The sequence below is a fragment of the Thamnophis sirtalis genome, unplaced genomic scaffold (assembly GCF_051295495.1).
Source record: "Thamnophis sirtalis isolate CommonGarterSnake01/CBP01778 unplaced genomic scaffold, rThaSir2_p1.2 scaffold_6, whole genome shotgun sequence".
Classification (NCBI taxonomy): domain Eukaryota; kingdom Metazoa; phylum Chordata; class Lepidosauria; order Squamata; family Natricidae; genus Thamnophis; species Thamnophis sirtalis.
Window position 1 is genome coordinate 17,091,268 of NW_028261386.1, and position 27,637 is coordinate 17,118,904.

The 27,637-nt window shown below is 41.7% G+C and overlaps 3 protein-coding genes and 1 non-coding gene across 8 annotated transcripts in view; 1 reads left to right on the forward strand and 3 right to left on the reverse strand.

The window, feature by feature from the left end:
- The window catches only part of AP2B1 (adaptor related protein complex 2 subunit beta 1), a 99,643-nt gene extending 74,786 nt beyond the window's left edge, over window positions 1-24,857 (reverse strand). For 2 of the 4 annotated variants that reach the window (XM_087717282.1, XM_087717278.1), the window contains exons 1-2: window positions 11,340-11,488; window positions 3,537-3,594 (exon numbers count right to left, since the gene is read on the reverse strand). In XM_087717282.1, the coding sequence (XP_087573408.1) occupies window positions 3,537-3,573 (37 nt within the window). In that variant the 5' untranslated portion in view covers window positions 3,574-3,594; window positions 11,340-11,488. Of the gene's footprint in view, window positions 1-3,536; window positions 3,595-11,335; window positions 11,489-21,655; window positions 21,715-24,747 lie in introns of those variants that run through there. The other 2 variants (XM_087717279.1, XM_087717280.1) reach the window with 2 other exon arrangements.
- Window positions 11,643-20,711, forward strand: PEX12 (peroxisomal biogenesis factor 12). 2 transcript variants are annotated; one of them, XM_014060294.2, is made up of 4 exons: window positions 11,643-11,726; window positions 15,445-15,578; window positions 16,309-16,865; window positions 18,759-20,711. In XM_014060294.2, exons 2-4 carry the CDS (start codon window positions 15,453-15,455, stop codon window positions 19,156-19,158), a joined length of 1,083 nt encoding a protein of 360 aa, XP_013915769.2. In that variant the 5' UTR covers window positions 11,643-11,726; window positions 15,445-15,452; the 3' UTR covers window positions 19,159-20,711. The 2 variants fall into 2 exon arrangements, with proteins under 2 accessions (XP_013915769.2, XP_013915768.2); XM_014060293.2 differs by lacking the exon at window positions 11,643-11,726 and adding an exon at window positions 11,851-12,034.
- Window positions 24,005-24,101, reverse strand: LOC148044863 (Z30 small nucleolar RNA). The gene has a single exon (XR_015697217.1). It is a non-coding gene; the product is annotated as a Z30 small nucleolar RNA (small nucleolar RNA).
- Window positions 24,858-26,354: 1,497 nt separating the features above from the next.
- UNC45B (unc-45 myosin chaperone B) overlaps window positions 26,355-27,637 on the reverse strand; it is a 34,512-nt gene continuing 33,229 nt past the window's right edge. Inside the window, exon 20 of the mRNA XM_087717283.1 lies at window positions 26,355-26,726. Within this exon, the coding sequence (XP_087573409.1) occupies window positions 26,460-26,726 (267 nt within the window). The 3' untranslated portion in view covers window positions 26,355-26,459. The remainder of the gene's footprint in view (window positions 26,727-27,637) is intronic.

Here is a 27,637-nt window from a genome sequence, read left to right on the forward strand (position 1 = left end):
TCTTCAGCCTTATGCAGTAGTTAACTGCTGTTAAAAGAATGAATTTCTCTTTGCCAGGAACGGAGGCTCAGGAAGCCCAGGGCTCAGTTTCTTTCAGAAGCTGTTTGGTGCAATCATTCCAGTTCCTCTATGGGTAAACGGCTTTGCAATTAGGCACATTCACCAGACTGTCATTTTGTGAACATACAGGTCCCCCCCACGGCAGCAATTTTTTTGTGAGAGTTCTCACTAAATGCTTTCAGAAGTGAAGTATATAGAACAGTGAAAAAGACTATCCTCCAAAATCCCACAATTTGAAATAGTTGAGCAGCAGTTTAAAGGTTTAAAGACATGAAGGATTTTTAAGTGTCACTGCTTTGGCAACCTGGAGACAGTATTTGTAGTTTTGCATGAAAGCATTTGCTCCTGTTTTTTTAAAAAAATCTTTGCCACTGCATGCTATCAGAGCTCCGTGGGAGCTATGCAGGCTTCTGATACCGTTTGGGAGCAAAGATATGCCAACATTCAAAATATCTGAAAGGAGAGCAAATACTTTTTCATGGAACAGGCTGTTCCAGGAGTGGTTCGGAAGCCATCTGTGGTGTTTTTAGCTGTCTGAAATAGTCTGATTTAGGAACACAGCATTTAATTTTTGATTAATTTCACACATCCCTGCTACAAACCTGTATTCACTTTGAACCAGAGAGAGGGAGAGAACACGATTGTCAAAGGAGCCTCTGACACATTGGTAACCTACAAGAGTATCTTGTGTTATCCTGCTTCTCCAAAACCCAAGAGATCAGCTGATTTGAGTGTAAATAAACACACAAACTGGATTGAAGCATGCAGGTTCTCAATCTCTGTGACGTAAGGTGTGTGGATTTCAATTTCTGAATTCTGGGAGCTGAAACCCATGTATCTTATACTCACTGAAGTTGAGAAACCCTGGAAGAGGGGATGATTGCTGATACTTTACTGCAATAGGCATTGTCAAATCATTCTAGCATTTATAAATTACTAGATGATAAACCAGCGTTGTCCGGGTATTTATTTATAGGGGGAAAATGTCCGGACCAAACTTAATTTTTAATGTTGGATTTTCCCCCTTACCAGAGAGAGCCCCCTTGTGAAGTACCGTGAAGCCATTACTATGGCAACTCCACTGCACTGTACAGTAGAAGCCATTTTACGGCACAACAGGCTGTATCTTAACAGAACACCCCCCCCAAGGGGTGTTAAGGGTGTCTTACCCCCACAGTATTTTTCTCCAGACATCTATGTACCAAGTTTGGTTGAAATTGCTCCAGGCATTCCAGAGTTATGCTGGAACACACACACACACACAGAGCTGTTTTTATATATATAGCTGATACTGAAGAGAGGGGAAATTAAACTCCCTTTTAAGCAAAAGGGCAGATTTAGGAAAGGCCCTGTGAATCAGGAGAGCAGAGGAGGGTGGGGGAAAGGGAGGAATCATCAGCTTGTTTAATGACTGCGTGACTCCTGGGAGTTGGCAGCTATGAAGATCAATAGCCTAGCTGGAAGCCCGGAATCTCCATTACCTAAGAGGGGGGAAGAAAGAGAAGTGGCAATGCAAGAATAGGCAGGCTCTGCAAACCTCTGATATTCAGGGATGATCAGAACAGCAGGTGCAAAAATGCTCTTATCCAATCTCACAACCTCAGCAGGAGATCTACTAGCTGAGGCACAAGACCTAATCCCAACCTCAGCAATCAAGTGGTAAGTCAAAAAGCCCCTTAGAGGTAAAACACAGCCTACCTTATTCATTGCCTGAAGAGCTCCACATGCAGGGGGCATCAAAATCCCCCCCTTTTTTTGGTAACAAGAAAATTCAGCAGAGCTTTTCCCCATTACTTTGAAATTGAAAAACTGAAGTTCAGACTTTTTTTTTTTTTAAAGAAAAACTCGCCCGGCTTGCAAAAAATAAAAAGTGGAAAAAGAAAAATCCCAACCCAACCACATGAGATAAGATAAAACCGATTTCAGTCCAACTTACGGATGGGGTTTGGTTCTATGGTTTCACGGTTCTGGGATTTTACTGTTGTTGTGAGCTGCCCAATGTTATGTTTTAAGATGGGCAGCCATATACTGTAAATCTTATAAGTTCCTTGGTTCTGAAATATGCAAAATGTGGTTTGACATACTTTAAGAGTCCAATTGTGGCCTAGCTTCACAATCAGGAGGCTGTGAGTTCGATCCTAGGTAGTGGCAGATCTCTCTCTCTCTCTAGGCACCATGAGAAAACATCTGCTGCGAACTCTGCATTAGCGACAGGAAAGGCATCCAGCCAGTAAATACTCAGCTCCATTCAGTTGCCCCGACTCCACCCAGATGCAAGGGTTTAAGGGGGTCATTAAAATATTTTTAAAAATTGCTATGATTTGTAGATTACATGTCATCATGTTCTTATTTATTCCAAAACATTTGGTTCAATAAAGAATAATTTGATTGTGTTACTGCAGCCACATCAAAGAATCTGGCTGGAAGAGCAATATTGAGACCTATGTAGTATTGTTTCTTCTTGTTACAATGTATGTCAGGTTAATTTTCTTGCCACTGTTCTTTATGTATTGAAGTTAGCAGCTCAAAAACTATGAGTGTGGGAAAAAGTTGAAATTATGGAAATATCTATTGATTACTGTATTTTTGGGAGTATAAGACGCACCTTTCCCCCCCAAAAAAAGAGGGCAAAAATCTGGGTGCGCCTTATACACTGAATACATCATTTTTCGCCTACTGAAACCTCGCCCCCTTTGCAAAAATGGATGTGCAGAGGGTTTGGGAGGCTTGCAAAGTGCTCCTGGGGGCTGGGGAGGACAAAAACAAGCAAAAAACGGGCCGTTTTTGCTCGTTTTTGCCCACCCCCACCACAGGAGCACTACAAAACTCCCAAACCTTCTACATGCCCCCCTTTTTTTTGCAAAAAAACCAGCCCACTTTTGCAAAAAACAGCCCATTTTTGCTCTTTTTTGCCCCCCACCCCAAAGCCCCCAGGAGCACTCTACAAGCTTTCCAAAGTTCTGTATGCCCCCCCCTTTTTGTGCAAAAAACAAGGTGTTTAGAGGGTTTGAGAGGCCTGCAGAGTGCAAAAACGTTTTTTTAAAAAAATTTACCTCTTCAAAACCATGATGCATCTTATACTCCGGTGCATCTTATAGTCCGAAAAATACAGTATATTTCCACTGATTAAAAACCAACTACCCTTCTTTTTTTAAAACAATCCTCAGAGCTAAGCTCAATTTGGTTGTCTTGCCTAGATTGCTGGATGAACCAAGCCATCCCAGCTCATAAATAAAGCCATTTTTAGAAATGGCTTAGCAACATACGGGAACCAACCCAGTTTTTTTATCCATTTGATCTACAGCAGAGATGAAGAATCAGACCTCTGACATCTATGATTTCATTTCCTAATGTTTTTATTTTAATTCTCTTATCAGCTTGCCCTCTCATGTAACCCAGCAAGAGGTATTGGGAGGCGGACTGTGTCCATTGTTAGAGAGTTAACATCCAACATCGCATCACAGATTAAATCTCACCTTTTTTATTGGTGGTGAAGTATTTGGAGTCTGTCATGATTTCGGTTTCCTATTGTACCTAGAGAGGAAAAAGCACACAATTAAAGAAATCTGCACCTCTTTTTAATGGCAAATGCATTTGTGACTCCTTTAAAACAGTTGTTTTGTTATCTGCTTCAAACTGTAAATCTATTAGTTCCACAGAATAGTAAATAGTATTCAAGATATTTTTAAAAACCCAATATTTTAATAACCTTTGGTATGACAATCATTCCAAAGAAAATGAATAGGTCAAATAATATTAATAATCAACTGCAGTTTTTTTTTAAACTGTGAGGCTTCAGGCTGATTTAAACTAATAGCCCTTTCTAATATCTGATGATCCTAAGTTGCAAATTGACAAATGATCATTATTATGGTAATAAAAGGTCTTCAATGAGTGTCCTGATACATTTTATCTATAATATTTAAAGGTAAAGGTTCCCCTCAAACATGTGTGTTATTCGTTCCTGACTCTAGGGGGAGGTGCTCATCTCCGTTTCAAAGCCGAAGAGCCAGCGCTGTCTGAAGTCAACTCTATGGTCATGTGACCGGCATGACTAAACGACAAAGGCGCAAGGAACGCTGTTACCTTCCCACCAAAGGTGGTTCCTATTTTTTTACTTGCATTTTTACATGCTTTCAAACTGCTAGGTTGGCAGAAGCTGGGACAAGTAATGGGAGCTCACTCTATTACGTGGCACTAGGGAGTCGAACTGCCAAACTGACGACCTTTCTGATCGACAAGCTCAGGGTCTTAGTCACTCAGCCACCACATTCCTTTTATCTAGAATATTAAGTAATCATTAATATTGAAGAGTATGTACCAGGAAAAACAATGCAGAAAGGGGAAAGTGACTCTCTAAAGATATGAAGCAGTTTTTATGCACAGAATTATATATAGAAATACATTTCACTTCTTTAAGTATAGAAGGTGGTAAAGTCAACCATTGACCTGTGTCTCAAGTTATTGAGGATTGTTCCTAGGAAGCCTCTCTATGCATCAATTCTGAAGTGCACCTCAATCCTCTGAGCCACTCCAGGAGATGGAAGTGCAAGAAGAGATGCCCAGAGCACCATCACAGGAAGATAAAGAGTGACTTAGGCAGGGAAGGCTTGGAACATTTCCAGGGCCATAGCAAAGGGTAGTCATCCTATCTGGTGGATACAAATTTCGTGGATTTGTAGGATCAACCTGGGGCCCAGTCTTGTGATTCACCCACATCATTGCATTTTGAAGCAGCTGTAACTCCTGGATGGTCCTGGATGATCTTCAAGAGTAGCCCAGTATCCAATTGTGAGGTGACTAAAAGCATGGGTGGCACCTGAGTGGTCAAGGAAAAGGTGCAACTGTGGCACAAGGTGAATCTTGTGACTATTCACAAAATTAAGGCCCTCTCGGTTATAAGTGCCACCTATTCTAAGTGCAGTACAGTAGTTGCAAGTTTAGGAAGGCCCCAAGTTATGCATCAGTCTTGAATGGGAAAGTGCAACCTATCAACATATTTTTCCATTCCAAGAGAGTAGCTCCTCCAATGAGAGTAGGGAATACACATGTAGGATATAGCACCTTCTGCTCGTGTGTTATTGTTCTGATCTAGGCTTCCTGATACAGTAAAAAGGACACACACTTAGTTCCAAAAACTCTCTTTTTATTTCAAAGGCTGTGAATTATGTTCATTCACATCCCATAATGTTTCCCAAATAGATGCAAAGAGTCCTACAGTAGGCTGCCAAAGTCTTTCGGGATAAGGCTGATAAGCACCCACCTTTATCTTCCTTGAAATGCTGCCAAAGACTTAATTGGTAATTAGCCTGGCAAGGCCACATGGAGCAAAGAGTCAAAACAAAGAGCTTCAGAAGGTAAACTGACCAGCATGAACCAAGTTGCTTCCTGCAAAAGCTCACGTGCCTTTGCTCCTCCTTTATGTCCTATGGGAGGGGCCAATCACCTCCAAGTCTTACTCCTAAGTCATCCCTTCTGTCTTAACTGTTCTTGCCTTCTGGCAGCTCTGCGCATGCGTGCACTGGGAACAGGGGGAGCCTGTTCCTCTGCCTCACTGATGTCCGGCTCTGGAGGCTCCGGAGGCAACACTTAACTCCCAGATGTCCTTGGACCCCCTCTCTGCCTCTGATGCAGAGCCCTTGTCCGAGTCTTCCCCAGACTCCAGGACTGCCCCATGTTTCTCCCCAACCTCCTCACTCTCCGAATCTGCAGCCAGCTCTGCAGGCTACCGGTGGACCACAATAGTTATTGCTGCTTTATGAGCTGCACTGGTTACCAGCCAGCTTCTAGTCACTAATAAAGCCCTTCATGGAATAGGAACTAGTTATTTAAGGGACTGCCTTTCTCCAATTTCTGCCAGCCTGGTATGATCGAACCAAGTAGATACACTCCTCGTCCCTTCAATTAAACATTGCCATCTTATGGGATGGGGGAAGTGTGCCATCTCTGTTCCATCCCTGCTCTCTGGAAGAAACACTCCCAGAAATACGTATGGCTACCACACTTTAAATGTTCAGGGTGTCTCTTAAGATCTCGCTGTGTCAGGATGTTTGTGGAAGCAATAACCCTGTCAATTTATTTCCCTGGATTTTCTTTGTGTAATTTTATCTGGGCATCCTATTCCTGTTAAATTATGTATTCCTTGAAATGTGGTTAAGCATCTCTTTGGAGTCAGGAAGCTTTGAAATCCAATCAATAAACAAGGACAATCATAAAAAGAAATTTCCTCCAAAGCTAAAGTCCACCTATCTAGTAATTCCAGAAGCCAGGAAGGAATAAATGAACACATAGAAGATGCTTCTTTCGGCTAAGCAGCACTCGTGACTGAAGGCTGTTTCATCACAGCAGTTACTGCCTCTCCCCCCCCCCCTCCACTGCCAGCCACTCCACAACCTCAGAGGAAGAAAGACACAAACTATATTGTTTTCCAATCTGAGAATCGTCTCTCCCTAACAACTTTAAGAGTCTAATCAGAGGAGGTGCTTCACTGGTGCCAGCAAGAGCCAGCATTTCCAAGCAATGTGTCTTTCTTTGCCTAGGAAACTGGTAGATCAGCCCACCCTCATATTGTGGCAGGGAATTAACCCCTGCTTAATGACAGGGTAGAAACATATTTGTACCTGTTTGGTGGAGGGGAGCACATACTAAACTATATCAGATTAAAGGAAGGGGGAAAATCTATCCCATTGAGTTCCAAGAAATTAAATTGGATACTGGCTTAGAGGGAATCTAAAGTATCTCTACTGCTAACCATGGTGCTGGGAGCCAAAATGATTTTGTCTTCATCTCTGGAATTTGTCACTGGAACCTAGGAATTAAACGTTTGTTTATACATTTAGGATATGAATCAATGTACAGGGCAGGGCATAACCTTTTCCTAGGGGTCACAGCAACACTTGTAATAACAACACAAATAATTCATACACCATTCGAAAGCCCATCAAAAACTGAGTTTATTGACACGATTTAATAGTCAGTATGACCACCATTAGCCCTTCGAACAGCATTCAAACGAGGTGGATAAGAACACAACAAATCTTCAAACAGTTCCGTTCGATTTTCCAGATTTTTCAACACAGTTTCCAAATTCATTCTCAAAGTTTCAACCGAAACAAATTTAACATTTAATAGCTCATTCAATTCAGTTTTTTATGGGCTTTAAAATGAGGTGTCGCGGAAGTTGTAAACTGCTGTCGATCTTGCTGTGACCCCCTAGGAAAAGGTTATGCCCCGCCCTCTGGAAAATCTGGAAAATCGAACGGAACTGTTTGAAGATTTGTTGTGTTCTTATCCACCTCGTTTGAATGCTGTTCGAAGGGCTAATGGTGGTCATACTGACTATTAAATCGTGTCAATAAACTCAGTTTTTGATGGGCTTTCGAATGGTGTATGAATTATTTGTGTTGTTATTACAAGTGTTGCTGTGACCCCTAGGAAAAGGTTATGCCCCGCCCTGTACAAATGCAAGAAGTCTTCAGGTGCAAGAAACAAAAATATTCAGTTAAGACTGCAAAATGATTCCCAGGTCTTTAACTGAACTGTTGTTTTTTTTCTTAATACACACATGCGGTCTCCCTGAGCAAGCAATGATTCCTAATATCAGTCCCTCATTTCTAGATAAGATAATGAGCAATAAGGTCTGTGCAAAGAACCGAATGCCTCTACCAAGCTTTTAGTACACTCTTCCCTTCTGTGCAATCTGATTGTGTACAGAGTACTGTAACTTGTGATTAACTATGATTTTTTTGGGGGGGGGGATCCTCAATATTCAGGATTGGAATTCTACAAGAAATGATAAAGTAACCAGATAGGTTAGTTTGTATTAACTTGGTTCACATAGCACTAAACTGGAATCTGATTAGCCACATTTTTTCCCCCACCATGTTTGTAGTAGGGAAAAAATGGGGTTAATCAGATTCCAATTTAGTGTGTTGTATGAACTAAGATTAACACAAGGCTCTTCTTGGCCTGTTTAGATCAGAAACATTTCCATAAGAACTGCACCAATCTTATTCCCACTACTTCAAATATTCCTGGGCATGCTGATAGCCCAGATACTGCATGGGGCTGAAATCTGGGGATGGGATGAGGAGGTTATTTTTCAATTGGAAGTAGTCTAATACATCTCCATAAGGAAGATCTTGGGGCTCCCCAAGGCACCTCCATAGCTATTTTAAGAATGGATGTGGGGTTATTCTCCATTGCCGTCAGAATACATCTTGCATTGCTGAGGCATTATGTGCCGAAAATCTTCAAGAATCTTTCTTGCCAAACTTTGCTTTCTCCATTACACAACTGAGAATCAATGGGCTGCATGTTTATCATCAGAGTCCTAAACGAGCTCTTGGAAAACAGAAAATATTAGGCTGTTTGACGTTTGCTGTAGTTATTAAGGTGCTGGCCTAGAAACCAGGAGATTGTGTGAGTTCTAGTCCCACCTTAGCCATGCAAATCTCTTAGGTGACTTTTGGGCCAGTAGGTCTCTTTCAGCCCAGCCTACCTCACTGGGTTGTTTTGTGGGGAAAAGAGGAGGAGGCAGGAGTATTATGCATATATGTATGCCACCTTTATTTACTTATAAAATGACCTTTAGTTATGCCACGTTTAGCTATTTACAAAGCAATAAAAGCAGGATAAAAATCCAATAAGTAAATATCCTACTACAGCACAGATTTTAATCACTATAGAAAACATAGAAGCCTCTCCTAGTACAGGTGTGTCAAACTCACGTCACCGTGGTGGTGTCACGTGACACATCAGGACTTTTCCCCCTTTCGTTAAACCAGGTGTGGGCAACGTGTGACACATCCAGCCAGCGGGCCAGGAGTTTGACAGCCCTGGCCTAATACCTGGTTAATATTACCTACATCTCAATCAGAACGTTTTTAATATCCATTTGCAGACTATGCCGTCAGATATCTTGAGGGGAGATTTTGTAAACACTTTGTTGAGCAGCGTTTCTGTCCCCAAGGTGTCAGTCAAGTGAAGGGCATTATTTCACTTTGTCTTCCACGGCCCCATTTACAATCAGATTTTGAATGCATTATAAATAGCAAGTGAATTCAAGAGCTTGGACTCATGGCTAAATCATTAGGTTGCAGATATGTTTCTAACTTTAGGAGCCGGATTGCTACTTTTGCTCAAGTTCTTAATCATAGCCCGGGGTGGTTATCTCGCTTTGACCTCTTTGTAGCTAACATTCTTTATTTCATTTTGTTATATTGTATTTCATGCCATGTTACAATGCTATGATCCATAGTTACAACAAGAAATCTTATTCATTTTACTTGACTCCCAACCATGAACTAGGAAATTCTGCCAGACATCTATTTGAGATCCTGGCTTGGTACCATTGGTATCATTTTTCAACGCCTGCCAGCTCAGCTCTATCAAATACTTTAATAAAACATCACCACTTTACATAGCCGCAGTGGGGTGAAGGTGTTGGCCTAGGAGCAGGGTTCTAGTCCATTCTCAGCACCTTGGGGATAGTCACTCTCTCTCAGCCCAACCCCACTGTACACGAAAGGCTTCTTATTATGCAGAAAAACAGGAGGAGGGGGCACTATATATCTGCCTATAAGTAATATATAAATAGCGGCCCTATAAATCTAATAAATACAAAACGTTCATTTTGTTCTTTAAATAATTTACTTTGTAAGTGGTGACTGACTGTACCCTCCGTTACTACACTGGCCCATTGTGAAGACAACTCTTAACTTCTTTCCCACAGAACTTGAGATCCCATCTCAAGGACAGCATATTCCTTTCCCAGCTACTCTCCTCTATGTTTTCTAACATGCAGACGTCCTCCTTCCTCCCCAACCAAAGCAGAGAAATATCTTGCAAGTGTAATTTTGTTTGCACACACACACACACCTCACAATCCTTCCCTGTTCCTGAAATCCCTTCCTAGTCCTCCATCTGACCCCAAATTCCCTTAAAAGATATCTACCGAAAGAACTCCAGCTTCTCTCTCTGCGCACACACCCCCAATACTTGTTATTAATCTCTAAGTCAGGGGTCACCAATCTTTCAGACCTCAGGGACCACTAAATTCATAATTTTAAATTATAAAAAATGCAAATAATTTTTCTGCGGACTACCAAAATTTTCTTGCGGACCACCAGTGGTCCACAGACCACCAATTGGTGATCGCTGCTCTAACCAGTCCAAAAGTTTCTCCTCCAGTATTCTTTCTTATTTTTTTATCATTTCCCCCAATGCTTCCATTGCAGATTGTAAATTCCTCAATGGCAGGGGATTTGAGATTTTTGTTTTTAAAATAGGAACTGTTAAGGTCTGCAGATTCAACGAGGGGCCGCTATGACCATCTCCCCAAAATAGATAATTATCCCCCTGCCCATCACCTTTCTACTTCCCTCCCCAAGCAACGATGTCACATTTCTCTTCCCAAGAACAGCACTTAAAAAGCTTCTTCTCTGATAATATTGTACCACTAACCAGAGCATACAAAACATTTGCTAGACCAATTCTCCAATACAGTTCATCTATCTGAAACCTGCACTGCATATCAGACATTAATACAATTGAGAGAGTCCAGAGATATTTCACAAAAAAAGTCCTCCATTCCTCCGCTTGCAACAGAATACCTTATGCCACTAGACTTGAAATTTTGGGCTTGCACAATTTAGAACTACGCCGCCTTTGATCTGACCTAAGCGTAGTACATAAAATTATCTACTACAATGTCCTACCTATCAATGACTACTTCAGCTTCAACCCCAACAATACATCCAAAGTCGACTGCAGAAAATGGGACTTCTGCAACACAGTGGTCAATGCCTGAAATGCACTCTGACTCTGTCTTTTCTTCCCCTAACCCCCAAAACTTTAACCTTAGACTCTCTACTGTTGACCTCACCCCATTCCTAAGAGGGCTGTAAGGGGCGTGCATAAGCGTGCCTACCGTCCCTGTCTTAATGTTTCCTTTTATTCGTAACCATTTCCTGTATTCAAAACATATTTATATTTTTATCTGTTATCTTATATAGGCGTGACAAAATAAATAAATAAATAAACCAACAAGCTGCACCCGGGAAAGGAGCCATTCTACCTGGAGAGAAATCATGGTGTTCACCTTTCCAACACTCACCCAATAAGGTACCCCCCCATCAGAATGCCAGGGGGAAAAACCCGACCCCCGCCCTTCTATGAAGCCCATGCCCTACCCAAGGGAGGAGCCATTCATCCTCCACCCCACCCCCAGCAATTCCTCAATGGGCGGAACCACACAGCCTGCCCCCCAACTAACCTACCACGAAGAGGGGAGTCCTCGAAAAGACTTGGTACTGAAGAAAAGACGGCCACGGAGGAGGAGGAAGAGGATGGAGCAGTAACGGACAGAAGGAATCGTAAAACCGCCTCGCTTGGGAGGGGACCGGAAACCGGGCTGTCTGGGAAGACCAACCAACGACATGCGCCACGCCTTCCTTCCTACACTGTCCGCAGCCCCAGAGCTTCAGCGGCCTAGATGGGCACAGCCACTTCCTTCCGGTAAAAATACGCCTCATCCCTTGTAACAGAGGAACGTCGCTGCGTAAAAGGTCAGACGTGACGGTTTGTCGAATGATAACTTCCGGGATCGCGTGCCTCGGCCCGTCCTTCCGAAACAGCTTCTCGTTTTTTGAGTTTTCCAGAACGAGGTTAGGAAAGCTTAGAGAGGGTTTCCCTCATATAAATGGATGGGGGCATTTGCTTCAATATCAAGAGCGACACCGTAGAGTCCTCCCGACGGGACTTACGCCTGTTTGCCTGCCCTATAAACTCTATGGTGCGATAGAAACAAACGGAAGGGAAATCCTAGCGCGGCCTGAATTTCGACAGCCCCGAACTGCAAAGTGGTAGCAGCAGCGGCACCGCCGAGGAGGAGGCGGCGGCGGCCGTGGACGGAGGGCGGTCGAGGTGGGGGAAATCCTGACCTGTTACTCTCCGGCACGCGGGGCGCAGAAGTGTAAGAGCATCCTTGTCATTTCCCCGCCCGCTTTTTCCTGCCCAGAATGTGCGGGGTCTCTAGCCCCTGCCATGAAACCATGCCATTTAATGGCCAGAGTCATTCTTGCTATTAGGCGGCTTCCTTTATTGCAGAGATCTTCAAACTTGGCAGCTCTAATAAAATGAAATTCAATGGTGAAAAGAGTAAGGTTCTACACTTAGGCAACAAGGACGAAATGCACAGGTACAGTATAGGTGGTACCTTGCTCATCAGTAGTAACTGTGAACGGGATCTTGGAGTCTTAATGGACAACCATTTAAATATGAGCCAGCCGTGTGCAGCAAATGCCAAAAAAGCCAACACAGTTTTAGGCTGCATAAACAGAGGGATAAAATCAAGATCATGTGAAGTGTTAATACTACTTTATGCCTTGGTAAAGCCACACCTGGAATACTGCATTCAGTTTTGGTCACCACGATGTAGAAAAGATGTGGAGACTCTAGAAAGAGTGCAGAGAAGAGCAACAAAGATGATTAGGGGACTGGAAACTAAAACATATGAAGAACAGCTGCAGGAACTGGGTATGTCTAGTTTAATGAAAAGAAGGACTAGGGGAGACATGATAGCAGTCTTCCAATAATTCAGGGGTTGCCACAAAGAAGAGGGAGTCAAACTATTCTCCAAGGCACCTGAGTGTAGAACAAGAAGCAATGGGTGGAAACTAATCAAGGAGAGAAGCAACTTAGAACTGAGGAGAAATTTCCTGACAGAACAATCAGTGGAACAACTTGCCTCCAGAAGTTGTGAATGCTCCAACACTGGAAGTCTTTAAGAAGATGTTGGATAGCCATTTGTCTGAAATGGTATAGGGTTTCCTGCCTAGGCAGAGGGTTGGACTAGAAGATCTCCAAGGTCCCTTCCAACTCTGCTATTATTGTATTGTACTTGTGGACTTCAACTCCTAGAATTCTCCAGCCAGTTCTGCTGGCTGGAGAATTCTGGGACTTGAAGTCCACAAATCTTAAAGTTGCCAAGTTTGGGGACCTCTGCTCTATTGGTTTCATTCGGTCTCAATTTGGTTGGTGCTGTTGAGTTGCAACGTCCTCTCGTTTTGCATTGTAGGAAGGTAGCACCCACCCACCCCCTCCTAGAAAAATGAAATATTCAAGGAAATATTAAAAAGGCAGAATATTATATTTCCCTGGATGAGAAAAGGAAGAAACATGTTTTTAAAGACAAAGCAGCTCCCTGAAGCTTCCTGCCCTCTTCCCATCCCTTTGTCAATGGGCCATTAAGGTCTGAACCACTCTATTCTACATACCAAAGGTAGGATTAACCCTCTGCTCATCTCACCACATGGCACCTGGGAAGATTACCGTATTTTTCAGAGTATAAGACACCCCCCCCATGGGTGTGGAAATGTTGGTGCATCTTATACACCGAATAAAGCCATTTTTGTCCTCCCGAAGCCCCGCCCTCTCCTCTTATTTTTGTGAAAGTTGGCCCATTTTTCACAAAAATTGAGGCTTTTCTGCCTTCCTTCAGCCCCTAGCAGCCCTCTGCAGGCTTCAGCAGAGCTGGGGCAAGGCAAAAATACCCCCGTTTTTGCAGAAAAATGGAGGCCTTTTTGCCTTCCCTCAGCCCCCAGCAGCACTCTGCAGGCTTCAGCAGGACTTGGGCAAGGCAAAAACGGGGGCATTTTTGCCTTGTCCCAGCCCTGCTGAACCCTGCAGAGGGCTGCGGGAAGGCAAAAACGTTTTTTTTCTTACTTACCTCTTCGAAATCTTGGTGCATCTTATACACCGGTGTGTCTTATAGTCCGAAAAATACGGTACATCAGCCAGCAAGGCAAACAAGCTTGAGTCTCAGGACAGCCTACAAAGTTAGCTAAGATTTCCCCACCCCACCCCGGGAGTCTGACAGCCAATGAGATACATTTCGTGGACAGGAACAGGAAGCTCTTAAGGTGGGGCTCAAGGGAGGGTATAAAACTCAGGCTCTCTCAGCATTCCTTCCCTTTTCCTTCTTCAGCCAACATCTTAAAGCATGTGATCCCTCTTTTCACCCAGGAGCTCCAAGGCAAGTGATCCTGTCCACCATTAAAACCATCTTTCCAAGCAGCCTCCATGTTTCCAGTGTCTTTTTCCCCACTTGGAGCTGAACCCAGATGAACATTTCTTCCAACAGCATCTTCTTCACCAAGTTAATTAATTTACAGGTAGTCCTTGATTTACACCAGTTCATTCAGTGACTGTTCGATGTTACAGTGGCACTGAAAAAAGTGACTTTTGACCATTTTTCACACTTTTATGACTGGAAGCATCCCCATGGTCACATATTTTATATTCGGATGCTTGATGACTGACTTGCATTTATGACGGTTGCAGTGTCCCGGGGTCATGGGATTGCCTTTTTGCGACCTTCTGACAAGCAAAGTCAATGAGGAAGCCAGATTCGCTTAACAAGCATGTGACTAATTTAACAGCTGCAGTGATTCGCTTACAAATGTGGCAGAAGAGGTGTAAAATGAGGCAAAACTCACCTGACAAATTTCTCACTTAACAATGTAAATTTTGGCTCAGTTGTGGTTGTGAGTGGAGGACTACCTGTATTTGAGCAAGGATTTGAATCCAGCTCTCTGACCATACCAGCGACACATGGATCTACATTAGATGAAGCAGCCTTGAATTCCCGCAGATTTCTTGCAGGCTCTTTTCCTGGAGAGAAAGTCTTGGATGGGGGGATGGGGCAAGGCTGTTGGTGAGGAAAAGTTATGAAGCAGCAGGCAAGATTTGGAGTAAAATTCAGTTTGGTGGAATGGTTAAGGTTCTAAGGAGCTAGAAACCAGGAGACTGTGAGTTCCAGGCCTCCCCAAGACATAAAAGCTGGCTGGGCAACTTTGGGCCATTCATTCTTCCTCAGCCCAACCCACTTCACAAAACTGTTGTGGGGGAAAATAGGCAGAAGTATTAGATATGTCTGCCACTTTAAAATATATATTAAAAAGATGGGGGGGGGAATTGGATGAAAATGATAGATATAAGGTGCATTTGTGCAAAGTTCTTCAAGTTAAACTTGATTGACTCAATGCAACCTCGATTAGCACTATGTGCTAATCATGGGCTTTGAGTTCACATAACATATTAGGCTAAAATGTGTATGAAATGTGGCTTGATGCATCCAGCAACTACAGAGTGCCATGTGGGTCTTATAGCTGTTGTATACATCTTCATTGAGAGAAATAATTACTGTATGAAAGAACTTGCTGTTTTTCAATCAAATTAAACATGAAAAGGTCAATAATTTAAATATATCCATATATCATTCTAGACAGAAAGATTGAGGGCTTTTGAAATGATGTCTTCTGAAATTCAATTCTGTTTTGTTTCATTTTTGAATTTTGGAAAGTATCTTTTTTTTTATTCCAGAAGAGACCATGGCAGAACATGGGGCTCATCTCACTGCCACCTCCACATATGAGGACAGGCCTTCTATATTTGAAGTTGTTGCCCAAGACAGTTTGATGACTGCTGTGAGACCAGCATTTCAGCATGTGATCAAGGTAAGAAGAATGATTGGTGAGTGAATCCTGAGGGAAGGATAACCATTACTTTTCTGTGCTTATCTAAGATTGAACAATGATCAGAACAATGAAAGAAATATGGAAGGACAGGAAAAAATGTGACATCCATATTTTTTTTTTTTTACAATTGGCAGATTTATTTCAGGAATCAGATACAGAAAGAGAATCTTTCCTCAGATCTTGTTAAGCTCAGGATAATCAAATCAGTGACTTTCCACTCAGCCTACAATGGAAATCTAAATATCTATAAATTATAATTTGTATCTTAGAATTTTATTCATTTTTCTGCTGAAAATAATTAAAGCAAATCCAGTTTAAAATAATAAAAGCATCAATGTGGATTCCAATTTATGAGTATGGCCTTAAAACTTTCGAACGATTGTGAAATTTTGAATTTGAGAGAGCAAATTATGAAATATTATAATGCTATTAACTGCATTATTACTCTATTTTTAGATCTATTTTTGTCGTTGTGTGTGAGCCACGTCTGCTTTTCAGTTCCTGGTTCTGATCCGATAATGGAACACAACTTCTAACATGTGAAAGGCCACATAGCCCTCATCTTGAAAAAGGATGTCTAATCTTGCAACAATCTCAAAGCAAAAAAAAAATCCACAAGTAGCCAAAACAAAAATGTTTCAAACATTGATAAAAATGTCATGACATATCCAGGTTTATTACTCTTACCCTTGATTGTCTTTTGTATTAGGTATTGGCTGAATCCAACCCTTCATATTATGGTTTTCTGTGGCGCTGGTTTGACGAAATCTACACCTTCCTGGATCTTCTACTCCAGCAACACTACCTCTTTCGGTGCAGTGCTTCTTTTTCTGAAAACTTCTATGGCTTGAAGAGAGTTGCACTGAAAAGCAAAAGGAATCAGCAGGGATCCTTGGCCACTGCTGGACTTCCCCAAAAGCATCATTGGAAATCTCTCTGCTTGCTGGTCCTGGTTCCGTACCTGAGAACTAAACTGGAAAAGTTGATCTCCCGTCTCCGGGAAGAGGACGATTATTCTATCCACCCTCCGTCATCCTGCTGGAAGCGGTTTTACAAGGCCTTCCTGGCTGCCTATCCCTTTGTGAACATGGCTTGGGAGGGCTGGTTTCTGGTGCAGCAACTGTGTTACATTCTGGGGAAGGCTCGGCACCACTCCCCGCTGCTGAGACTGGCTGGCGTGTATTTGGCTAGGCTGACAGCAGAAGATCTGCGGGCTTTGGAAAACATACATGTAGCTGCTGGTGACGTCCTGCAGTCTTCGAACAGGTGAATAGAAATGAAAACCCTAAAAACCACCCACCCTCCCTTGCTGTTTTTGCTTCCTTCTTTCAATGGTTGGGTATATTTATATAGGCACAACGTTTGTATATCATCTAAAAAGTAATACTCGCCAGGCAGTTAATCATAAAAAATGTAGGCCATAAAGATGAAAATTTAAGAAAAATATCTTATGATTACTACACCTGGGAAAATTTATGAAAGAAGAAAAGCATCTTCAGCAAGCAACTGAGAGATTAAAATAGGTCAAGACTCTCTAAAATAATTTTATGCAGGCATCCTTAACTTACAACCATGATTGGGACCAAAATTTCCATTGCTAAGCAAGGCATTTTAAGAGAGTCACACCTGATTTTATGGTCTTTTTTGTCATGGTTGTTAAGCAAATCATTGCAGTTCTTCAGTGAATCGTGTGGTGGTTAAGCAAATCTAGTTTCACCCATTAACTGATCTATCACTATTGTTGTATGTACACTGAGAGCTTATGCACAGGAGATAAATTCCTTGTGAGTCTAATCACACTTGGCCAATAAAGAATTCAGTGGTGGGTTCTGGGTGAACCACCCCGGTACGGGTGTACCGGTGGTAGCTGGGAGCAGCGGCCACCGTACCGAAACGGTAGTTCGTTGGGCCTACCCGCCCGTGTTCCTTACCGCTTTTTGAAGGAAACGGGCCAATTGCACACGTGCTCACAGCGTACGGTCTCTGTGCGACCTCCGCCGAGCAGCTGGGGAGTTACAGGGCAGTGGTGTGTGCGTGCCCAAGGACACCTGGCCCCATTGCAGTGTACCAGTTGCAATGGGATTCGGAACCCACTTCTGAAAGAATTCTGTTGTATTCTACTCTACTCTTGTTGTTGGAAGCTAGCTGGGAATATCGCAAATTGTGATCACATGACACTTTGACATTGTAAATACCTGCCGGTTGCCAAGTGCCCAAATTTTGATCATGTGACTCTGGATGTTGTATCAGTCATAAGTATAAGGATCGGTCATTTATTATTATTTTTTATCGGTGCCATTGTAACTTTGAACAGTTGTTAAATGAATATCTGTAAGTCAAGGATTACCTTTAGCTCATTTAGCAAGTACACCCAGAGAGTAAAGTCATGGCTAATATTTTTCTTATGTTTGAGGATCAGTTTCTCTAAGAGTCATTTCAGAGCCATCTGTTGAGTGAGAATGTCAATTTTCTGTTTATAACTATTTATACTCTCCTGTCCCCCCCCGAAACTACCATATTTTTCGGAGTATAAGACGCACCCTTTTCCCTCAAAAAAGAGGGTGAAAATCTGGGTGCATCTTATACACTGAATACATCATTTTTGGCCTCCTGAAACCCCGCCCCCTTCACCAAAATGGCCGTGCGTCGCTTTTAGGAGGCTTCCAGAGAGCTCCTGGGGGCTGGGGAAGGAAAAAATGAGGGGAAAATGGCCCATTTTTTGCTCATTTTTGCCCCCCTCCCATCCCCAGGAGCACTCTATAAGCCACCTAAAGGCTATGCATGCCCTTTTTTGACAAGAAACGGGCTGTTTTCACAAAAAACGGGCCATTTTGGGGAGGTCTGCAGAGTGCAAAAACTTTTTTTTAAATTTGCCTCTTCAAAAACTTGGTGCATCTTGTACTCTGAAAAATACAGTAATACAGTTAACAAAAATTTTGGGGTGTTATACCTCCAGTTGTTAAATGATGGAAACCAGGTATTTGGATGAATAGCTAATCATAGTCGTATCTCGGTGATTTTTGGCTTTTCTTTCTTAGAGGAGAATTCAGGTGATTGCACTTTACTGTATCTCTGGATTTGCATTTTAATGCTTTCCATGTTTCTTAACATTAGTGTGAATTGTTAATTTCTTTTTTTATATCTTGCCCCTTTCTGCAGCATGAAAGAGCAAATGCAGTCAGCTGGGAAAAAAATCTTGGGGGGCCTGGCTTTCTCTCTGTCCACTGGCCTCTCTGTGGGCATCTTCTTCCTCCAGTTCTTGGATTGGTGGTATTCAGCTGAGAATCAGGAGACCATCAAATCGCTGACTGCTATGCCAGTCCCACCACCACCTGTGCACCTGGACTATGAGACTGATTCGCCTGTCTTGCCAAAGCTCAAGACAATATGTCCACTGTGTCGTAAAATACGTGTCAATGATACAGTCCTCTCCACCTCTGGCTTTGTTTTCTGCTATCGCTGTGTCTACCCTTATGTGAAGCATCACCAGCGGTGTCCCATCACTGGCTATGCCACTGAACTTCAGCACCTTGTCAAATTATACACACCTGAACACTAACAGGTCCATTCTCCAATCTTTATATAAAAACTGGAACGCTACATTGCAGAATTGGGTGCTTTTTTCTGATTATTTTAAGCAAGGGTTTTACTGACAGAGGAGGTGGCTTTTAGGAGTGTAGCTATACTTGCTGTTTGTAAAATCAATAGAAAACAGTTATTATCTTTGGTCCGCCTCACCTAACTGATTTTCTCCTAATATCTATTAAGTGAAAACAGGTTAGCTGAGAAAGACTATTAGATAGAAAAAAGGCCCAATCTGCTCCTCATCAGTATGACTTGAGGCACATTTCTATTTTTCCTAAAACAATTGGTCATTAACTGGCCAGTTCAAGGTTTCAGACCAATTTTGTTAACAATTTTAGAAAAAAACAGCTTTAATAGAAGCAGCCTAGAACTAAGAATACATTTCCTGATAGAACAATTAATTGCTGGAATGACTTGCCTCCAGAAGTTATGGATGCTCCAGCACTGGAAATTTTTAAGAAGATGTTGGATAGCCATTTGTCTGAAATGTTACAGGGTTTCCTGCCTAGGCAGGGGTTGGATTAGAAGACCTTCAAGGTCCCTTCCAACTCTGTTGTTCTAATTTCATCATAAATTATATGTTGATAACTTTCAGTTCTACACTGCTATAAATGACCATGAAAAGGCAGAAAAGCTGCTGAGAGTTAACGTTCAAACATTTTCTAGCAGCAGCAAAGTCAGCTATAAAACATTCACAGCAAAGGGCTGGCTTATTTACAAAACCTCCTTTTCCTCATTTCTGTCCATCCCATCAGGTCTAACTGGAGGGGCACACTCTGGGCCTTCTCAATTGAAGAAGTGGGCCCTAAGTCCACAGTGAAACAAAAGAAGCAGGCCTGTTTTGACATAGCACTTGGCCACTGGAACACCATATCCCCAAGGTTATATTGGCCCTTGATGCTACTGGTCTTTTGCAAAGCACTGGATGTTCTCCAGAATATTGGGATTGGAAACGATAGCCTATGAAATGAAATGACATTGTATTCTTCAATTTTTATTGGGTTTTTTAGCTATGGGTTCTTCATATTTTCTTGATCGTTGTTTTTGCCTTGTTTTTATGTTAGCCATCCAAAGTCACAGCTGCAAGCCATGTAAGTCAAACAAACGATACATTCCTCAAATAGACGCACAAGAAACTGCTTGAGAGAGATGGCATTTGGACATCACGATAAATATTAATGTGTTATTGCAAATGCTTTTATGCTGCTTCAATCAGTTTTTTACTTTAAGAGACGCTATGGGAAGAACAAGCCTAGATCACCCTGGGATTTGAGTTCTAACTCTTCTGGGACAAGTGCAAGATGATATTCTATTTTATAAAATGAAAGTTGGCTTTGGTTTGTAAACAAGGTTATAAATAGAAAATCCAACATCCATTTTGGGGACTCAGCAAGATGTTTGAAATGTTAAATTCGGGGTCCTTTTAACGTGTTACATAACAAGGAGTCTTGAGGAGATAGAAAACTGGTATTTTCTCTCCCATGTTACTCAAAGCTTCTAAATAAAATGCAGGGGATTGATTCTGGATTTTTTGTGGGGTTTTGTTTTGGGGTGGTGGTGGTTCCATAGTGGTTTTAGCATGAGTGAGCTTAACATGAGTGTCGCAGATCACTCAGTGGTTGTGTTTACAAAATAGGCTATATCAAAATCTGCTAGAGATACATCCAGTGCATAAAACACTGCTTACAAATTAAGATTGCTCAGAATAGATCAACTTGTGTGAATCCATTCCATCTGTCTTTCATCAACCTAAACTGTCTCCCTCTCCTTTGAGGAGGAACAACTATTTTTCCACAAGCAGCACTGAAATACAATTGGCAGACTATACCGGTAGATAGGTCACTTTAATCCATCCTCCATAGTTGATTTTGTAGTAAGCCCATCAGATAACCTATTCATAAAAGCTCTCTGAATGTGGATTTGTCTCCAGCACCGAGCCTTTCAGATCCCCTCAGCTAAAACTTGTTTTTTGCTTAACTTCCCCTTTGTGTCTCACGGGCGTTTTGTTTCAAGCCAAATTTTTCTTCCCTTCCCCAAAGACAGTCATCTAGACCAGTGTTTTTCAACCATTGTGCCGCAGCACACTAGTGTGCGGTGACATAGTGTAAGGTGTGCCATGGGAAAATTACTTTATATATAGTCAATATAGGCACAGAGTTAAATTTTTTTAACATTTTCTAATGGTGGTGTGCCTCGTGATTTTTTTCATGAAAAAAGTGTGCCTTTGCACAAAAAAGGTTGAAAAACACTGATCTAGACGCAAAGTCCACCATGGAAGGCCTCTTCTGTACAATATCATGGCAACACAGACTGCTGATCTCTCATGCAAGTCATTTGGATCAGTATCACAGAGTTAACAGTGTTTACATAACTTGTTCTTTGTATGCCAATCTTGCAACATTATGTCCTCTGCTACTGGGTCTTTTTTTAAAAAATAGAATGTTGCTAGGAAGAATTCTTTTCAGAAATACCTCGTATAAGCAGAAAATTCTTGTTACTGCTTCTGGTCATGTCAACAGTTAGCCACCACCTGTACAAAACAAAATCCAGTTGTTATTGTCTTCAGAGAATCAATGTTGGAAGGGACCATTTGGGCCTTCACCCCAATCACCTGTGCATGAATTCAAATCAAAGCATCACCTCCCCTCTACCACATTCAATGAAGGGGAGGCCATGGCCTTCTATTACACAGCTTTTATTGTTAGAAGATTTTTCAAACTAGCAACATCAAAAGTTTATAACATAATGGAAACAGTGCCCAAATAATCACATCGTAGAATCAGAGTTGGAATGGACCTGGATGGTTTTCTCTCAACATCCTCAAGCATAATTGTACTTCCACTGGAACAAAATCTCAATCTGTCATCCACACATCCAGTTTTATATGTATCTTGTTTTAAAGTAGCATTATTTATCATTTCTTTTACTTTGAAAAAGATGTATTTATTAAATCGATCCCTAAAATCACTGAACTGCCCTGTGACTTGGGGTGATGAATACACACAAAAATACTACTAAAATAATAAAACATTGCACCCAGGGCAACTTTATATTATCAAAAAAGCAATCCCAAGAATAATCAAGTTAGCTACAAGCAAGTTAACCCAGTACCCAGGAGAAAAAAACAAACAGGTTTTAAGAAACTTCTAAATAGGCCAATCCAAATCTCTGGTCCACAGGGCAGATCTGGTGATAAAGAAGCTCATCTTCTGGATCCTATCATCTGCTTGAGTGATGGGACTAAGAGAACATCCACCCTATCAGATCTTATTGGTGGACAGAAGTAATCAGAAACCACTTGTGCTGCAAATAAATGGGCCCTATGCTACAAAGTTTTAATTAACTCTGCCTTAGGATTTCAAAAGATTCAACCATTTATTAGCAGTTCCCTGTGAAAAACATATCATTGTTTCCTATAGAACTCAAGCAGGTTCATTCTAAACCTTGTATTTACCCTAATGGTCCTTTTCTACAGTGAAAAGAAGTACCAATCTTCTGGTGGGAAAATGGCTATGGTGTAAGAAAGAGCTAGCTACCTTGCATTTTTAATTCTATCTAATTTTTCCCTCCAGGATTTTTCTTTGACACATCACTTATCAACCCTTGTAACTGGAAGGGAGTGGTGCTCTCCATGCTAAAAATTGTAGCAACACAGTTCTAGGCTGCATAAACAGAGGGATAAAATCGGTTCCACCACAAAACCGCGGTCGACTAAAGTGCGCTTGACGAAACCGCGTACCTGACGTCATCACAGCGCGACGAAAACAGCACGCTGTGAGCGGTAAAGCTAAAATTAACGCGTAAACCTAAACCTAACCCCCCCCAAACCTAACCCTAAACCTAACCCTAAACCTAACGCTAACGCTAACCCTAAACCTAACCCTTACCTTTACGTGAATCGGCTTGCTTTAAAAGCGCTTTTTAAAGCACCCTTTTTTCTCCGCGGTCGTTGTTGTCGCGCTGCTGATGACGTCAGCGACGCGCTTTAATCGGGCGCGCTTTAGTGGACCGCGGTTTTGTCGTGCCACGGATAAAATCAATATCACGTGAAGTGTTAATACCACTTTATAACGCCTTGGTAAGGCCACACTTGGAATACTGCATCCAGTTTTGGTCGCCACAATGTAAAAAAGATGCTGAGAGTCTAGAAAGAGTGCAGAGAACAGCAACAAAGATGGTTGGGGGATTGGAGGCTAAATCGTATGAAGAACAGTTGCCAGAATTGGGTATGTTTAGTTTAATGAAAAGAAAGACTGGGGGGGTGTGTGTGACATGATAGCAGCAGTATTCCAATATCTCAGGCGTTGCCACAAAGAAGAGGGAGTCCAACTATTCTCCAAAGCAGGACAAGAAGCAATGGGCAAAAACTAATCAAGGAGAGAAGCAACTTAGAACTGAGTTGAAATTTCCTGACAGAACAATCAGTGGAACAACTTGCCTCCAGAAGTTGTGAATGCTCCAACACTGGAGGTTTTAAAGAAGATGTTGGATAACCATTTGTCTGAAGTGGTGTTGGGTTTCCTATCTAGACGGGGTTGGATTAGAAGACCTCCAAGGTCCCTTCCAACTCTGTTATTCTAAATTTTCTATTTCCGCTTCCCAGAGAAAGTGGGAAGAATAACTTAAGTTTTCATCCACCGATCACTGAAGAAAAAGAATCTCCACAGTGCAATGGTCTATTTAAACCACTTTAAATGTGATAAATTCAACCCCTACACCCCATGAAATCTATTTCTGCCCCTTACATGTCCAGCAATAGGCCACAGATCCAGAGACAAATGCAAACAGAGAAATCCCAGGGGATCCCAGACTGCCAAAACCAGCTCAGAGAGAAGATTACGTGATCACACCCTGGTCAGAGTCAAAACCAAAGTTCTGACAATACCAGTTCAGACTAGACTTCACTCATCATTGCCTTTGGTATGCCTAGAATAGACTAGCAGACTTGGAAGGGACTTCGGTGGTCTTCTAGTCCAACCCCCTGCCTAGGCAGGAAACCCTACACCACTTCAGACAAATGGTTACCCAGCACCAATCTGCAGGAACCTCTTTGTCAGACAATGTGCAGTACTTCAATACTTAAGCCATTATTTTTGCAATTCAATATCACAAAATGATATTTCTAGGACGATCAATGCTACTCATTTTAGATTGTGGGCACAAAAAGCCAGGGAGGGCACCACTGGTTTCCTAAGTTGCCACTTTTCATCCAGCTTTCTCTGTTCCTTAATGGTGAGCAATCACCGGTGCAGCTCAGCCTCTTCCTCTGTGCTTGTCACGTGTCTCTTATGTCGCGTTCCTACAATCCGCTAAACCAGCATTTCTCACCCTTTAAGATGTGTGGCTGGGGAATTCTGGGAGTTGAAGTCCAGACATCTTCAAGTTGCCAAGGTTGAGAAACACTGGTTTAGGGGATTGTAGGAACACGACGTAAGAGACACGTGACAAGCCACGTTTTTTCTTAACTCTGGTTTCTTGAAAACACTCTAAATGACTACGTTCAGTTTACGCATAAGAAACGATAAAGTTGAAATATATATAAAAGCCAAATCCACACGCCTACCATGTATCCAGCAGGGACTTCGTTGCTCCGACATTTTAAAGTCCCGCGTCCAAGGAGGGAAGGACTTCCGGACGAAGTTGCCGTCCCATCATGGAAAGCCCTGCAGCCGTCTGGATCACACTTCCTGTTTCCGGTCGCTCACAGGATCCTTTTTAACTTCAACTCCCAACAATCATTGCGCCGAGGGAAATAGCAAATTTTCTCACGAGAGTTTCCTCTAAACTTCCCCACTCCCAGCTCAACCCTTCAGCGGGGTTGGGTTCTGTTTCAGCTCATGTCTTTTTTTCTTTTTACGTGCTAATAAATTCTGTAATCACAAAAATATCTTTGAATGTATTCTATATCTATCTGAAGTGGTGTAGGATTTCCTGCCTAAGCAGGGGGTTGGACTAGAAGACCTCCAAGGTCCCTTCCAACTTTGTTATTCTATTCTATTTCCTTCAATTTATCTGCCAGCCAAACTTTGGACGAGAAATTGTTTATAGAGACTACTGGGCAAAACGAACCTAGGTTTTAACGTACAACTATTGTAATAATATTTAGTTTATAATGCCACTAAGATTTTTTAAAAAAGGCAATTACGATGTTTTAAGTTTAGTAAAATATTTTAAAAACTTTAAAAAAAAACAGGTAGGCAAACATTCAAGTAATCCAAAATGGGAACCTAAAATGCTTTGCAGACCTGTGGAGCCGAGGAAAGATTTGAGCTACATCTAATAAAATACATCTAATAAAAGTGGCTCAGTGGTTAAGACGCTGAGCTGGTCGGCAGTTCAGTGGTTCGAATCCCTAGTGCTGCGTAACGAGGTGAGCTCCCATTACTTGTTCTAGCTTCTGCCAACCTAGCAGTTCAAAAGCATGTAAAAATGCAAGTAGAAAAATAGGAACCACTTTGATGGGAAGGTAACAGTGCTTTTAGTTATACTGGCCACATGACCACAGAGATGTCTTCGGACAGCGCTGGGTTAAAAGGGAAGAGATGCTGAGAATCCCTGGGTTTTATGCCCTCTCTGAACTTTGAACTTCTTAGGGCACAGGAAGATTATCTTGATTGGTTGCTGTCAGAAGTCATAGTAAGCTTTGTAGGTTGTCTGTGTGCTACGTTTGGTTGAAACTTGGTGGGTGGTGCAATGAAATGGGGCAGATCTTTGTTATGTAGAATAGGTTGGCTCAGGCAAACTGGTGGCAGCAGCCGGAAACAATCTCTGATCTGTTTCCTGACTAAAAACATGTTTCTCCATTTCTCATCCAGGGAAATATAATATTCTGCCTTTTTAATATTTCATAGGATATTTCATTCTTCTAGGAGAGGGGTAGATGCTAACTTCCTACAGTTGGAAATAAAGGTAGTTACTTGAAAAGGATATTTAACTTTCACTGTAGATTCAGTTAGACCAGGAGTGGTTTCCATCAACTGCGATGTTACCAAGCAATACCTGACTGACATACCAGGTATTTTGATTTTAGGAGTTTCCCATCTTTAAATAATTTGGCCAGGTAGGCACTTCAAAGAATAATTGTTTTAGCCAGGACAAAAGGCACCCTCCAAGCAATTATTTATGAATTATCTTGATTATTATTTCTGAAGATAAAAGCATAATAAGGGACAACTTTGAAGACAATGCTTTAATTTTCTGATCATTATTCCATACACATTCATTCCAATTTCTCCTTTATTTCTGATTTGTGTCATTTTATTTTTCCTTCCCTCTTTATGGCTGAGTCAGGGGTTTGATCAATCCATAGTCCATGAACTTCACAAGGCATTCTCGAGCCACTTTGATAATGTGTTGTCTTTTAGGATCATCCGCTTCTTTACCAATGATGGTCAGGATTTCCAACATCTCGCTCTCCACCAATTTTTTTGCCAGTTCTTGGTCTGCGTGGACTAAATTGTAAACAATCACCACCCCACGGTGTTGGACCTCCTGCTTTTCGTGAAGGCAGAGTCTCTGCAAAATCTCCAGCCATTGGGTTGTCTAAACAAATCAGAATTATTAGTCTGAAGAAATCAGAATGATGAGCACATACACAATGCAGTTTTGTTCATGGGGCCCTATTAGAAAAGTGTGAAAAGGATCATAATTTAGGATTCTAAATATATTCAGTTCAGGGTAACTTCATGGTGAGTTATTGATTAATTACTATGTCCTTATTCCCCGTTTGTGGGGGAGAAAAAAAAGCTTTGCTTATTAATTTACTTTCATTTTCTTAATTGTCCTGTAAGGCCGTTTTATCATTTAAAAAAAATGAAAACCCCATCCCACCACTTTTTTGTGAGGAAACAGGAACTAATGAAGGATAGAGTCATATCTCTAAATAGAACAGGCATCCGTAAAAGATAATAAGAGCCAGTTTGGTGTAGCAAAACCAGGATATTGTGAATTCTAGTTCCATTTTAGGCATGAAAACTTTTTGGGTGACTTTGAGACAGTTGCTCTCTCTCAGCCCAACCCGTTTGTTGTTGTTGTGGAAATAAGAGGAAGAAGTATAATATATGTTTTCTGCCTTGAGTTACTTATAAAGTAATATAGATGGGACAAAATCAAATAAAATAAGGGACAAAATATTAAATATTCTTAAAATCTTGATTCCTGAACTGCCTTGGGCCATTCCAGCAGAGTAATAGCATTTTAAGCAGGAGAAAATTTGCAGATCTTGTGAGGTGATGGATAAGAGTGAAAAAAAATGGAAGAAGAGCAGAATGATGCCTCCTCTCATTCAAGGAGCACAGGTAGTCTATTGTGTTCATATATGTTCTTGAAACCCTACAGTACATGAAAAGATCACTAGCAGGAACAGCAGAATTACATAAAGCAAATCAGAATTTTGAAAACAAGTTAAACGCCCATCTTTACCTACTGTTCTGCCCTAGGCTTCTCAAGAGCAT

Coding starts and splice junctions, on each gene's coding strand:
- PEX12 (XM_014060294.2), top strand. CDS start 15,453: ATGGCAGAACATGGGGCTCATCTCACTGCCACCTCCACATATGAGGAC. Junction 15,579..16,308: donor CATTTCAGCATGTGATCAAG/GTAAGAAGAATG, acceptor CTTTTGTATTAG/GTATTGGCTGAATCCAACCC. Junction 16,866..18,758: donor GTCCTGCAGTCTTCGAACAG/GTGAATAGAAAT, acceptor CCCTTTCTGCAG/CATGAAAGAGCAAATGCAGT.